The sequence below is a fragment of the Balaenoptera physalus genome, assembly GCF_965194825.1.
Source record: "Balaenoptera physalus genome assembly, chromosome: 5".
Classification (NCBI taxonomy): domain Eukaryota; kingdom Metazoa; phylum Chordata; class Mammalia; order Artiodactyla; family Balaenopteridae; genus Balaenoptera; species Balaenoptera physalus.
The window spans coordinates 83,435,413-83,450,695 of record NC_138884.1 but is presented as its reverse complement, the minus strand read 5'-3'; the positions used below and the strand labels follow the sequence as shown (position 1 = coordinate 83,450,695).

General features: G+C 37.3%; 1 protein-coding gene across 5 annotated transcripts in view; it reads left to right on the top strand.

The window, feature by feature from the left end:
- Positions 1-15,283, top strand: part of GRXCR1 (glutaredoxin and cysteine rich domain containing 1) — a 364,380-nt gene that overhangs the window by 189,060 nt on the left and 160,037 nt on the right. For all 5 annotated transcript variants that reach the window (XM_082464259.1, XM_082464258.1, XM_082464260.1 and 2 more), the window contains 2 exons: positions 1,493-1,578; positions 1,777-1,950. In XM_082464259.1, coding sequence (XP_082320385.1) covers positions 1,493-1,578; positions 1,777-1,950 — 260 coding nt within the window. The remainder of the gene's footprint in view (positions 1-1,492; positions 1,579-1,776; positions 1,951-15,283) is intronic.

Genomic DNA, 15,283 nt, shown 5'->3' with positions numbered 1-15,283 from the left:
GTAGAATTTGATAGGCAGGTAAAAAACTTGATCTTTTTCAGACAGAAATTTTAAAGATATATTTTAAACTTTTGTACAGTGGAGATGAGGAGAAACTTTTTTCTAAGAAGTTATGACAGACAGACTCACATACAGACATCCCATGGAAATATTGCAGGTTCAGTTCCAGACCACCGCAATGAAGTGAATATTGCAATAAAGCCAGTCAGATGAGTTTTTTCATTTCCTGGTGAATATAAAAGTTATGTTTATACTATACGGTAGCCTCCTAAGTGTACAGTAGCCTTATGACTAAAAAAACAATTACATACCTTAATTAAGAAATACTTTATCGCTAAAAGATGCTAACCATCATCTGTGACGGTGCAGAGTTGCCATAAACCTTCAATTTGTAAAAAATGCAGTATCTTCAAAGCACAATATAGGAGGTAGGCATTAATACTATCCAAAATATTTGTCAGACTATTTTCTATTTATCTAGTTGTTATCTTTGCATTTTTCTGTTATAATATTTTTAACTTGTAGATGCTATAGAGTTCCAAAACAACTTCTTAGAAGTACAGTTTTTAACTTTAGTAAACTGAACTACTCACCCTCATAAGCAGACCTATGTCTGGCTTTAGTTGTTTTTAGAACCTCAGCTCACTTTGCTGACATCTAACTCACTAAAATTATATATGGGTAGGGGGAAAATATTCAAAAGATAAAGTAGTAAAGAGATCATATTTGTGCTTACCAGAGGTGAGGGGTTGGAGGAAGGGGAATTGGATGTAAGCAGTCAAAAGGTACGAACTTCCAGCTTTAAGATAAATAAGTACTAGGGATGTAACGTATAGCATGATAAACATAACTAACATTGCTATGTGTTATACATGAAAGTTGTTAAGAGAGTAAATCCCAAGAGTTCTCATCACAAGAAAAAAATTTTTTTCTTTTTCTTTTCTTTTGTATCTATATGAGATGATGGATGTTTGCTAAACTTATTGTGGAATTATTTCATGATGAATGTAAGTCAAATCATTATGCTGTATACCTTACAGTTCTGTATGTCAATTATAGCTCAGTAAAACTGGAAAGAAAAAAGAGATAAAGTAGTACAGTAAGGGGTGTTTTGAATTTTAATTTCATTCTGTCTACTTTAATGGGAGTAGGACCAATTTACATTGTGTGAATTTACCCCAGTGATGTTTTTATTATTCATTAGACATCAGTGTCCCAAGCAACCTCCTAGCTAATCTGTCCATTAATCCAGCTCAAGGTAAAAGTTACTTATTTTGTTTTTCCTTGTCTAGATCTCCTCTTCTAAGTTATGTTTTGCTTGGTTCTTACTTTTAATCTCTATTTACATTTTACTGTTTTACTGCATATACTCTGCCATTAAGTCATATTAAATCTTTTGTGGAAAGTGATAAGACATAAATCAAATAATATTGGCTGTTTCCATCTATCTTACCTGTCTCCTTTGTTTTCATCTCTTCCATCTGCCTCAAAGTGATCAGAGTTCTGATGAGATGGTGGCCTGACACATCCACTCTCAACTCTAATCCAACTATCAACTCCGTCTCTGTAGAGAAACAGGTGCTTAGACTGCAGGGTGTGTGCAAACACTCTGACCTTTCCAGGGGCTGGATGTTTAGGATGGTTCTTGATTCTGGGCCTGGCAGTTGACCTGGGAGGAAAATCTGAATTCTTTTGTTCCTGAAGAAAAATTGTACTTCTGAGTTCTGTGGATCCCTCGGAGGAAAAGCCCTGTCATTCCATTCATTGTCGTTCTAGGAAGACCTGCTGATTGTCAAATCTTTGGAGGGGCCTTGTGATCCTCCTTATGTCAGAGATCAGCAATCAAGCTTCTTCCTGTGTTTGCAGAAAGAACTGAAGAGTTTCCAGTTTCATATCCCTGTCTGTGAAGAGCAGTACTTCCTACCACTTGTGGGTTTCCATCACTCCCAGGTACCCTAGTAGCTTGTTATGTAAATAAACTCATGGGTATGCTAAGGAAATCATCACAATCTAAGCGGACCCAGCAGCAGTGTTTTTGAGATAGAACAAGGAGAGAGAGAGACAGAGAGAGAGAGAGAGAGAGAGACAATGAATAAAAAGAATAGGAAAGCTTCTAGTATAGTAATAAAACTGTTAGAGGAGACAGATGACTATTAGAATAACCACAACAAAATGTTTTAAAAGAAAGCTCAAAGAGATTCTGTTATAGCTTTATAAGACTTAAAACTGAAACTTAAGACTGAAACTTAAAAATCTGATAATTTTTAAATTTAAAAACTGAGTGTATGAATTGAGGAGAGATTAGTCACTATAGAGATCATCCTGGAGGGTCAAGTAGAAGACACATTGTAAAACAGCAAAAATACAAAGAGAATGACATCATGGGGAAGAAGCTGCCAGATTTGGAGGCAGCATCAGGAGTTCTGAAATATGGAGAATAGAGATTCTAAAATGGCGAAAAAGGAACAGATAGAAAGAAACATAACAGTTGAAATAACCACTGGGAAAAACAACATTGGATTGAAAAACAGACTTGTATATTCATATTGGAAGTGCCCAGGCAGGATCGATTTCCATAGCTGAGGGTTGGAGATGAGAGGGAGAGAGAGCAAACAGGCTGTTGGATACTGACTTGGCTTTTCATTCTGCTCCCAGTGGTACCGCTTTGGGAAGAACATAATGCTGTTGTCATGTCATGTGATGGAGGAACCTTGATATTCTCTGATAACACCATATGGTCACACCTTAAACTTCTCATGTGACATATCAGCTCTTGTTCCATTGGCTTCCATATCAACTACTGTTATCTAATGAATGAAAAAGTTGTGTATAAGCACCACTGCCATATAAGAGAGTGGTTCCTGTTACGGAAATTATTTTGAGTTGCTGTGCATGCTGGTCGGTTTGGATATACAAAATGAGCCTGAGAACTAGGTTTGGGTTGGGAAATGAGGAGAGTGAATTTCTCTGCATTTAGGGAGAATTTGGAAAGTCAGAAGCAATCTAGAAAGGAGGGGTGAGATTGCGTGTGGCTGGGATTTTATGTGGTGTAAAGTATCCAATGAAAAATCCCACAAGGAATTAATCCAAAGAAAATAATAAAGATGTCCAAAGTCTAATGCCTAATGCTCAGTTTGAAATTGCCATAAACTTTTCATGACTCTGCCCATCCCTCATATTCATTTAAATCTACTGTAATTATGAATAGTTTATGTGTCTGAGGCAGAAAGAAGTTTACTTCCCCAAAATTGGTGCTTTAAATATAATTAGGCTTAAGGAAGCGAGCTAGGTTGGGTTTCCAGAAACATCTTTAGGAAGACTGCATCACTGTCCCACTAGGCAAGCCACTGAGTCTGAGGCCTCTAATGCAGCCTTGCTGCAAGAAGCCCTTGCTCTCACCAAACCTGCCTCTCAATTCATGGAACCAGAGAATGGACACTGGAATGCTGGTGTAGGAAGAACGATCTTATATTTCCACGACCTTCTTGACAGTGGCCACAGCTGAGAGTCTCAGGAATATGGAGCTCACTGTATTTCTGCCTTTGGAATCTTATGAAAAGGGCTTTGACTCACAGAACCTAATTTGCTTCCAGACTATAGCACCTGGAAGATAGTTGGTGCAAAAGTCGAGAGAGGCAAACCAAAGAATGAAGCACAAGGCTGATTTTCAAGAGCCAACGAAGTGGGGACAGAGATTGTTAGTATTAGTAGGACATTAGATAGTATGGGGGCAGGAAGATCATTCATAAACAAGAAATCAGGGGGAAGCAGGATCCGAGGGACAGAATAATCGTAACACCTCAATCTAGGTTACAGTTGTCTTTGGGGGACTTGGATTATCTTGGGTGCTTCATGGTGACTTAGAGCCAGGGTGATGGGTCATGTGATGACTAAACTACTTCTTATATCCCAGCTAATAGCAAACATTAAGAATCTACCATAACCTGCTATTTCCTGGGCATTAGAATCTTCAATTAAGCTGATTAGTAATTCCATTTACCAATTGACTAGAGTTGGCACTAAGAGAGAAATGAAACCTATTTGCTACCCTGCTTGTCAATACTTGTGAAACAAGCTTAAGTAGTCCCACTTGCTGCATATCACAGAGCTGTTATTGTTTAAAACTTGATGACCAAAACCAGTGAGCTGCACACAGAGATAGAGGCCGTACATGTTATTTCATATTTATAAAATTTATCAGGAGGCAGTGTCTATCTATGTATGTCTGCTGTTAGAAAACAGCAACCAAAAACCAAAAGATGCTGGGTAAGGGTGGCTGAGCATAAATTAGAGGGTCTGTAATTGAACCATTGGTTGAAGTGATTTAACCTTAGTATTTCTATCTAACTATTATATTGTTCCATATTGTTGATGGTCTTAAGAAACTTGTTTTCGTCTTATGAAAACAGACATGAAGAAAGCAAATGTAAGTATACTAATGAAATGCTAAAAACTTTCGTATGTAGCAAGGTATATATATATATATATATATATATATATGTCTGCTAGGGGTTGAATTGTGTCTCCCCAAAATTCATATGTCCTGACCCCAGTAGCTGAGAATGTGACCTTATTTGGAAATAGGTCATTGCAGATGTAATTAGATAAGATGAAGTCATTAGGGTGGGCCCTAATCTAATGTGACTGGTATCCTTATAAAAAGGGGAAGTATGGGCACAGATACCCACACAGGGAGAACATCATGTGACAATGAAGGCAAAGATTGGGGTGGTGCTTATACAAGTCAAGGAATGCCAAAAATTACTGCAAACCACCAGAAGCTAGAGGAGAGGCATGGAACAGATGCTCCTTGACAGCCCCTAGAAAGAGTAAACTCTGCTGACACCTTGATCTCAGATTTCTAGCCTCTAGAACTATGAGACAGAAACTATCTGTTATGGGAATTCCCTGGTGGTCCAGTGGTTAGGACTCCGTGCTTCCACTGCAGGGGGCATGGGTTCGATCCCTAGTCAGGGAACTAAGATCCCACAAGCCACGTGGCTTGGCCAAAAACAACAAAAAAAAAGCCTACAAAAACTATCTGTTGTTTGTGTCACCCAGGTTGTAGTACTTTGGTTGTTATGGCAGGTTTAGCAAACAAATACAAATTATAAGAATTTTAAAAAACATATAAAGAATATTGAATTGATAAAGTAAAAAATTAAGAAAAATGAACATAATGACGTTATGTAAACTGTTGCATACACTCAGGGGCCAATCAACACCTTTCCAGATGGTGGAAACTTTGGCCACAAATCTCAGCATGACTGAACCAGCTATAAGAAAATTCTATGCTGTTATAAATCAATGAATTAAAAAAAAGATATTTAGCCTCTTAGTAGTGATATGAAAAATTTTGATTAGAAATGGAACCTTTTGAAGCATTCTTTACCAAAACAACATGAGGCAGTAAAGGAAGATGAATCAGAAATAGAAGGTTAGTGTCATTTCATAAACTGTATGTGGGTATATTGCTTCATTTCTGACCTAAAGTGTCCTCTGTGGTATCATAATAAAAAAGATAATCAACTTTAGAGGAGTGTGGAGAATGAAAATTACCTAGACTTCTGACATTTAGATTTTCATGTGAAATGGGGCCTGCTTCCAAGTTGATATAAAAAATAGGCTTGTAAATAGATCTACTGATGCATATAATTCAGTGGTGTCTGCCCTAGAGAAGGTATAAAGAGGCCACATCACTAGTTCCTCCTCCAGAGGAACACACATTCAGTCTTCTCTCTTTCTATCCATAACCAAGTCTTATACCCAAAGTCTATAGTGTTTTGTAGCAAGTCTAAATACAGGGGAATAGGCATTTTTATTAATGTGTAAACCTCTAACAGTTATAACGAAAAAGGTTTTTAGTTTTTTTTTTAAATTTTGTCCTTCTGGAGTCCACACATTTCTGAATATTTTCTGTGTGTATTTTTTCTACTAGTGTTCATACTTATTAAGAATCTGGCAATTTCAGAAATGAGAAGGCATTTTAACTTTCCCTATCACACAGGAAAGTCAAGATTATATCTCAACCCCTTGGGAGAGTTTACATACTGCTGAAAATGACTACTTCAGTGCAGTCAATAAAGGCTTATGTCTAAGTAGGAAATTATTATCTACAGGACAATATGAGGATGATTTTGCTATAAGGTCAAGAAAGAAACCAAGAACTCTTGGTGTTAATTTGAACTAGGACTCAAAAACCTTTTGAAAAGTTAAATATTTGTATGAAAATAGCTACTAGTAGCTATTATTTGTGGAATGTTTACCATGTGCCAAGCACTGTATTAATGCCTCATTCACCTATCATACATACAGGATTTTTGTGAGGACCAAAATTTTGTATGTGAAAAACTTTGGAAACTTGAAAGTTGCTGAGCTGGGTGAAGCTCAAACCCAGGGCTAGAGTCTGCTGTTCATCAAAACACATATCACAGGCTGTGCTCACATATTTGAATGTCCTGACTCACCAATAAATACTATTATTAAGAAACCCTAAAAGGGTTTTATCTATTAAAATTAATTCATAATGGCAAACAATGAGAATTGCAGTTTTCTGCTTTGGAATGTAAAAACGTTTAGTTTAGTTATTACTGAAATTGGGGCAGGTGGGGTCCTCAGTTCAGTTTAATTTAGGACTTAAATTTAGATGCATTGTTTTAAAACCGCAGGAGCTTCCCTGGTGAAATGTGAAACTGCCTCCACCCCCAGCCCCGAAGGGCAAGGAGAGACTGAAGAAAGGGGCAGGCTACTCCAGACTGGCAGGTGGCAAGTTTTTGCTTTTGTTTTTAATTAACATATATATTTATTTTTTAAATTGAAGTTCAGTTAATTTACAGTGTTGTGTTGGTTTCAAGTGTATAACAAAGTGATTCAGTTACACACACACACACACACACACACACACACACATTCTTTTTCAGATTCTTTTCCATTATAGGTTATTATAAGATATTGAGTATAGTTCCCTGTGCTATACAGTAGGTCCTTGTTATTTACCTATTTTATATACAGTAGTGTGTATATGTTAGTCCCAAACTCCTAATTTATCTCTCTCCCTGCCCTTGCTATCCCCTTTGGTAACAAAAATTTTGTTTTCTATGTCTATGGGTCTACTTCTATTTTGTAAATAAGTTCATTGGTATCATTTTTTTTTAGATTCCACATATAAGTGATATCATATGGTATTTGTCTTTCTCTGTGTGACTTACTTCACTTAGTATGATCCATCCATCTAGGTCCATCCATGTTGCTGCTAATGGCATTATTTAGGTTTTTCTTATGGCTGAGTAATATTCCATTGTGTATATATACTACGTCTTCTTTATTCATTCATCTGTCGATGCTTCCATGCCTAGAAAAAAATTTTTTTTAATTTGTATGGGAACACAAAAGACCCTGAATAGCCAAAACAGTCTTGAGAAATAAAAGCGGAGCTGGAGGAATCAGGCTCCCTGACTTCAGACTATACTACAAAGCTACAGTAATCAAAACAATATGGACTTCTTAATTTTTGCCAATCTAATGAGAATAAAATGATATATCATTTTGCTTTAAAAAAAAACCAATATGGCACTGGCACAAAAACAGACACATAGATCAATGGAACAAAATAGGAAGCCCAGAAGTAAACCTACATACCTATGGGCAATTAATCTACAACAAAGGAGGCAAGAATATACAGTGGAGAAAGGCAGTCTCTTTAATGAGTGGTGCTGGGAAAACTGAACAGCTACATGCAAAAGAATGAAATTAGAACATTCTCTAACACCATATACAAAAATAAACTCAAAATGGACTAAAGACCTAAATGTAAGACCAGCTATAATAAACCTCCTAGAGGAAAACATAGAACATTCTCTGACATAAATCACAGCAATATATTTTTGGATCCGTTTCCTAGAGCAACGGAAATAAAAGCAAAAATAAACAAATGGGACCTAATTAAACTTAAAAGCTTCTGCACAGCAAAGAAAATCATAAACAAAGTGAAAAGACAACCTACGGACTGGGAGAAAATATTTGCAAACAATGCTACAGACAAGGGATTAATTTCCAAAATATACAAGCAGCTCATATAGCTTAATATCAAAAAACCCAAAAACCTAATCAAAAAATGGGCAGAAGACCTACATAGACATTTCTCCAAGGCAGGTGGCAGTTTTAATAAGCAAGGGAACTTACATATGAAACTTATCTTGGGCAGCCCCAAGTTGAGTAGATCTCCATACCCACCCACCAGAATCTTAAAAATTTATATAGAGGTTTTAACTGGGTTCAGTCACGTATACCATCCAGATGGTCTCAACAACGTATTACTGTCTCAAGGCTGCATTTGAAATGACTCCAGCAGGGGAGGGGGTGAGGAGCCTCCAGTTGCCTAGGTCTAGCTCATGGGTCAGCTGACAGTCATGTTCTCTTGATGACCTCCTCCAACAAGATGACAAGTAGATAATCACAATGCATAACTGTGTGCAGATTATAAGAATATTAAATCGTTATTTATTCCGTTAGGTTTATATACATGTTTACTAAAAAAAAGAGGTGGCAGCATAATCATTTTGAAATTCATTCCAAGTTGTTGATGTCTCGGTAGTTCATTCTTTTGCTACTGCTGAGTGGTTTTCCATTGTCTAGATAGAGGAACCACAGTTTTTATATCCACGGACCCAGCGATGGACATTTGGATTATTTCCAGTTTTTGGCTATTACAAATAAAGCTGCTGTAAACATCCATCTATAAGTATTTTTAGGTATATATACTTCTATTTCTTTTGGGTAAATACCCAGAATTGGAATGGCTGGGTTATCTAGTAAGTGTATGTTTAACTTAAGAAACTATCAAATGGTTTTTCAGAGTAGTGTCAGTTTACATTCCCATCAGCAGCATGTATTCTCATAGCCCCCCAGTACTTGGTATGACTTGGTATGACCAGTCTTTCTATTTTAGACATTCTAATGGGTGTGTAGTAGGATCACATTATGGTTTTTGTTTGCATTTCCATAATGATGGATAATGCTGAGCATCGTTCATGTGCTTAGCTGCCATTAGTAAACCTTTTTTGGCAAAATGTTCAAATCATTTACTCTTTTTAATTGTTTTTTACCTGTTATGTTCTAATAGTTCTCTTTGTATTTGGATAAAAGTCCTTTATCAGATATGAAATTTTCAAATATTTCCTCCCAGTCTGTGGTTTGGTCTTTATTTTCTTTTTATGGTATCTTTTGGAGAATAGAAGTTCTTCATTTTGATGAAGCCCAAATTATTAATATTTTATTTTATGGACTGTGCTTTTGATATCTTATCTAAGAAATCTTGACCTAAAATAAAGCACAGAAATTTTTTCTTATGCTTTGCTTTATAAATTTTATAGCGTTATATTTTACATTTATATCTGTAATCCATTTCTGAGTTAATATTTGTATATGGTGCAAAATTCAATTGAAGTATATATATATGTATATTATTATATATATGAATATCTGTTAAAAAGACTGTCCACTGAATTGTGTTTGAAGCTTTGTGGAAAATCAATTAACTGTATATGTATTGGTATATTTCTGTACTATCTATTCTATTCCATAGATCAATCTACCTCTTTTGGAGCCAATACTTGTATCTAGGTTACCATAGTTTTATGCTAAATTTTTAAGTAAGGCAGAAGAAATTTGTTCTTTTTCAAAGTTATTTTGGCTATTTTAGTTCCTTTGCATTTCCAAGTGAATTTTATAATTGTCAACTTCTACAAAAAAACTTCTGGGATTTTGATTGCAATTATTTGAATCTATACATCCATTTTAGAATAATGCCATCTTAATTAAGTCTTCTGATCCACAGACATGACGTATTTCCCCATCTAGTTAGATCTTCTTAATTTCTCTTTTCAATATTTTGTAGTTTTCAGTGTCCATATTTTGACAGATTTATCCTTAAGTAGTTCATATTTTTACCCTATTATAAAAATATATTTTAATTGCAATTTCCAATGGTTGCTAATAGAAATACAGCTGATTTTCAAACATTGATCTTTTATCCTGAAACCTTGAAAACTCACTTATTAGTCTTAGTAGCTACATAGATTTTCTGCATAGATAGATTATCAGGGCATCTGTGAATGACTAGTCATGTGTATGGGTGGTAGGATTATGGAGGAAATTTGGGATGACCATCATGTTTGATATCACTATCATTAATAAGGATTAGAAATGTAGAATTAATAATATGTTTTGCAAGAAGAAAAATGATTAAATTTAATGCTAGGTATGTTGAATTCTAGGGTCCCATGGGAATTCCAATGGAAACATTTATCTATTCTTAGGGGAGCAATCAGGAATGAAGATATGTATCTGGGAGTCATCACTATAGATGATGGTCTGCTTTGTAGAAATATATAAAATAAAAATAAAAAGAAGAATATCAAGGATAGAACCATGGGGAGCGTCCTGTTTAGTTTAAGATGGAGAGACTTGGATATTTTCATGTGCTGAGACAAGAGAAAGGAAATTAATTTAGAAGGAGACTCTTTAATTTCCTTTTCCGTAGTGCTTTGTTCAGAATCACTAATATCTTTTTAAATCCAAGAGAAAGTATGTTGATTCCCATAAGGGGTTATATCTCTATCTCTGGCTTCTGTCTGGATTCAGGGTCCATGAAAATAAATTTGTTTCTCAGTCTGACATTGCATTTCTGAAATTGTAAATCTGAGAGACAGTTTCTATGTGATTGTGAGCCCACCAGTATGTCATAATTTTTTTAAAGGTTTTTAGTAGAATAACTTTTTTATAGTTACAGAAATAATGCACATGTATTATAGAAAATTAGAACACAAACCGAGCAAAATAAAATAAAAACAAACATTACATTCCCACTCCCTTAGGGATCATCACCATTAATACCTTAGTACATATTAATATTGTACATCCTGTTTCATAAGCTGCTTTTCTTAGTCAATGATCCTCATCTTTCCTGTTCAGTAAATTTTTATCTCATCTAATACCCAGATCATATTCAAATTTCCACAATTGGCTAAAAAAATGTCCTTTACAGTTGATTTATCTAAGTCAAGACCACACATTGCATTTGGTTATTATGTCTCTTAGTTTATTTTAATTTGGCACAGTTGCTTTTTCTAATGATCCTGACTTATCAAAGAGGCTGCCATATATCAAACTCCTAAAGATTTATTTTCTACAAAGCAGATAGCCTGTTTTCATAGAGCTGTTCATGGAAAAATACTGTCATAACAAAAATCAGTAATCTACTCATCAATTTACTAGTGTACCAGTCAGTACTTTGTCAAATCAGCCATAGTTATATAAGATGCAGGCAACAAGAACCAATATGTATGATGGAATAATTAGGACTGTTTCTGTGGGATCACTGGGCCTGGAATGGCAAGACTTAGATTCCCCTTCCATCTCTTTTTGTGATTCCAGCACATACCTCCAGCACTGGTCTTTATGGCTCTGACTCCACAGTCCTTGATCCTTGTAATATTAACTCTTTCTGTTCTCCCCGACAGAGGGATGGTAACTCCTTCCTCTGTCTGGTGGTTTTTAAACATGTTCACAAATTCTCTGACATTCCTCCCACTAAGAGATGGGGCCTATGTCTTCTTCGCTTATATCTAGACCAAACTTACTGACTAATCAACCAACAGGATATGGCAGAAGTGACACTAAGTGATGTTTGAGTGTCAGTCGTAAGGGGATGGATTTTCTAACCTTTCTCTTGGATTACTTGCCATTGAAGTCTGAGCCATCAATAAGAAGTCTGAGACTGTTATGTTGTTAAGGAAGGCCAGGCCACATGGAGAAGCTCTATGTGGGTGTTCTAGCCAACAGCCCTTGCTGACGTCCCAGCCAACAGCCAGCATCAACTATCACACGTGTGAGCAAGTAAGATTTCAAGCTGACTCTAAGCTCCGTCACCATCTGACTATAACTGCATGAAGGTATCCAAGTGAGAGCCACCTAACCGAGGACCCCCCGCCCCCAGATCCTAGAACTGTGAAAGATAATGATTAAAAAAAAAAATGATTGCTTTGAGCTACTGAAGTTTGAGGTACTTTGATATGCAAAAACAGAGAAATGGAATACTCAGTTACTCATTTCTGAGTTACCTCATCACCCCTGGTTTTCACTCTTACCTCATCTACCGTCTGTGTATCCAATCCCCTCAATTAAATTTCCTCTCTTTGAAAAACCTAGAATTGTTTCTGTTCTCCTCACTAGAACCTTACTGATATCCCTCCCAGGCAGGGCCTGCACAAAACAGCCAGGAAAGATGATTGAAAAAAAAAAAAAAATCCAGATCACATGTGGATCTTTTTTAGTTACATGGCTTAACGATGTTTATTATCAACTGGTTTGTAAAACCAGCATCCTAAAATGTTTCTGTTCTCTCAGAAACTATGAATGTAACCTTTTGAGCATGTGTAGAAACCTGCCCTATATTTGAAGAAGTACAAGATAAGAATTTCAGAATTTGTTAAAGTTCTAAAAAAAAAAATGTGATTCTTAGTGGTATCTTTTTCCTTCACTACAGCAAACTGCCTTTTATTTTTGTGCCTACCAACAAAAAGGGAGAGAGCTTTAAAAACACACCTTTAATTTTATTTTTATTTTAATGTCTTTTCCTTAGGAAAGTTATAATCTTTCTTTGTAATATGAGGAAGTATAGTGAAGATGATCCTGGCATAAAATGGTTTTCACTACCTAAAAGCTGGCTTTGCTTGTGAACTGCAGCACAGGTAGTAAGAAGCCTGCTGCTCCCCAAGCCGTCATGCATTGTAGGGTGCTTAAGACTAGGGACTGTTTACAATAGCCAGGACATGGAAGCAACCTAAGTGTCCATTGACAGATGAATGGATAAAGAAGATGTGGCACGTATATACAATGGAATATTACTCAGCCATAAAAAGAAACGACACTGAGTTATTTGTAGTGAGGTGGATGGACCTAGAGTCTGTCATACAGAGTGAAGTAAGTCAGAAAGAGAAAAACAAATACAGTATGCTAACGCATATATATGGAATCCAAGGGAAAAAAAAAAAAAAGGTCATGAAGAACCTCGTGGCAAGACAGGAATAAAGACACAGACCTACTAGAGAATGGACTTGAGGATATGGGGAGGGGGAAGGGTAAGATGTGACAAAGTGAGAGAGTGGCATGGACATATATACACTACCAAATGTAAAATAGCTAGCTAGTGGGAAGCAGCCACATAGCACAGGGAGATCAGCTCGGTGCTTTGTGACCACCTAGAGGGGTGGGATAGGGAGGGTGGGAGGGAGGGAGATGCAAGAGGGAAGAGATATGGGAACATATGTATATGTATAACTGATTCACTTTGTTATAAAGCAGAAACTAACACACCATTGTAAAGCAATTATACTCCAATAAAGATGTTAAAAAAAAAAAAAAAAGACTAGGGACTTAGCTTTATGTAGATGGAGGCGGTAACTCCAAAACTTCATGGGAATATTCCTCTCAGGGTGTCAGGCTCTGCTGGATACTCCAGGGAGTAATTCCAAAGTGAATCACAGGGAGTTACATTTTACAGCCTTGGAGTGTGTGGGTCCTGAGCTGGTCAGGGTCCAGGAAGCTAGGCCTTCGGTGCCTGTTTCATGGAGAAGGAAACTTCCCAGAGCAGGCTTTGCCGCAGTTTCAAAGATGTTTTTTAATGGACGGCAAGTCTGCTTCCGTAGTTATTACTGCAATATTAGTTCTGCTCTCATGTTTCCTTTACCATCAATTTCTTTGTCTCCTCTGACGTCATTCTGCATGCTACACATGGCCTGGGTCAGCTTCAGTTTTCTCTAGCTCAGCTTTGGGAACTGAGGTCTCACTCATTTTGTGACACAGTGGAGACTAAAGTAGGAGACTCCAATCTGTCAAGCAGTAGAAGAGAAGACAATTTGTGCTGCCAAAAGCCACGAAACCAATGCTAGCCCCACGAGGCACTGAGCTACAGCCTTTCCTTAGTGTCTGCATTGTTGGTCCCCTCCACATGGCTGGGTTTCTACCTGTCTGTCTCATTGCATCAGGTCCTGCTGGCACTGGCCCTTAGTCCTGAACCCTTACATACTCTGATGGGTCTCTGACAATCTGCCCAGTTCTGATCTAGCTCTTTTGCTAGCTCTCTCTTTACCATCCATGGCTGAAAACTGTCTCATGTTTACTTGGGGAGGTGATGGCGTCTGTTCCCAGAGAATGATAACTCACAACCCTGACCCAGTCCCCTCACCCACCTCACCTTAGCCTTGCACTGAAAGTGACCCCTATCTGGACTCTGCTGCTGCCATGCCCCAACTTCCCTCCCACCCAATGAATTCAGGCACTCATCTGAATGGAAGGTGAGTTTGCCACACTCTTCTGGTTATGGATCACTCCTCTTGGTCTGTTTCCTTGTCCCTTGTTTGAGCCTGCCTGAATTCTGACACTGTCCTTTGGTCTTAACCTTTCCCCTGGCCTCTATCAGGCTTCACTTTCATTCCTGTCATTCCAAATAAAAGCACGTAAAAGGCTTCGCGTTGAAATTTGAGAGGGGAAGAAGATAAATGCCGAAGTAAATTTGTAAAGCCAGGGGCTTGGAGCCCAACAGGTGTGGAATAGCAGGGAACATAATGGAGAGGCAGGTGATCAGCACTTATCAGGAGAAACTCATGGGAAAGAGGATCCAGAACAATACTTATAGCCTCAGGTGGCAGTATGTTTAACAAAGTACAGAGCATAACAGTAGAGAAAGTGAACTTAAAACTCAACCCAAGAGTGTGAATCTGATCTCGTAGGCATTATTGAGACTTGGTAGCATGGAACAGTGGTAATGGAACATTGTCTCCGCTGGAAGCCAGTCTTCGTTTGGGTGAAGTCCCTAACTATCGATGTGTCCACCCTGATTCTCTCCTTTGAGAACTGGTGAAACTGATGAAACTAAACGTTATCTCCAAGTTTCTTTCTTAGTTCTGACATTCTGTGAGCATGGCCCACGGCCCATTCTCACAATGGAGTCTATACGCTATGGGTTCAGCCAAATGCTGTTTTCAGGTTCTTTAAATAGTTACACATGTCCCAGAAACAGAAGAAAAATTATAGTTGTTGGGAGATGATGGCATATGAAACCAGCTACATCAATTGTAAAACGTGAGTCACTGTTGTGCAGTATTTAATTTTTGGTTTTATAACATTTTGACATCCAGCTCGTGAAAGATCTATCACTGGTTATGTGAGTTTATCCTACCCTCTGGGGACCTTTTTTTTTTTTTTTTTTCTCCCACTTGTTGCT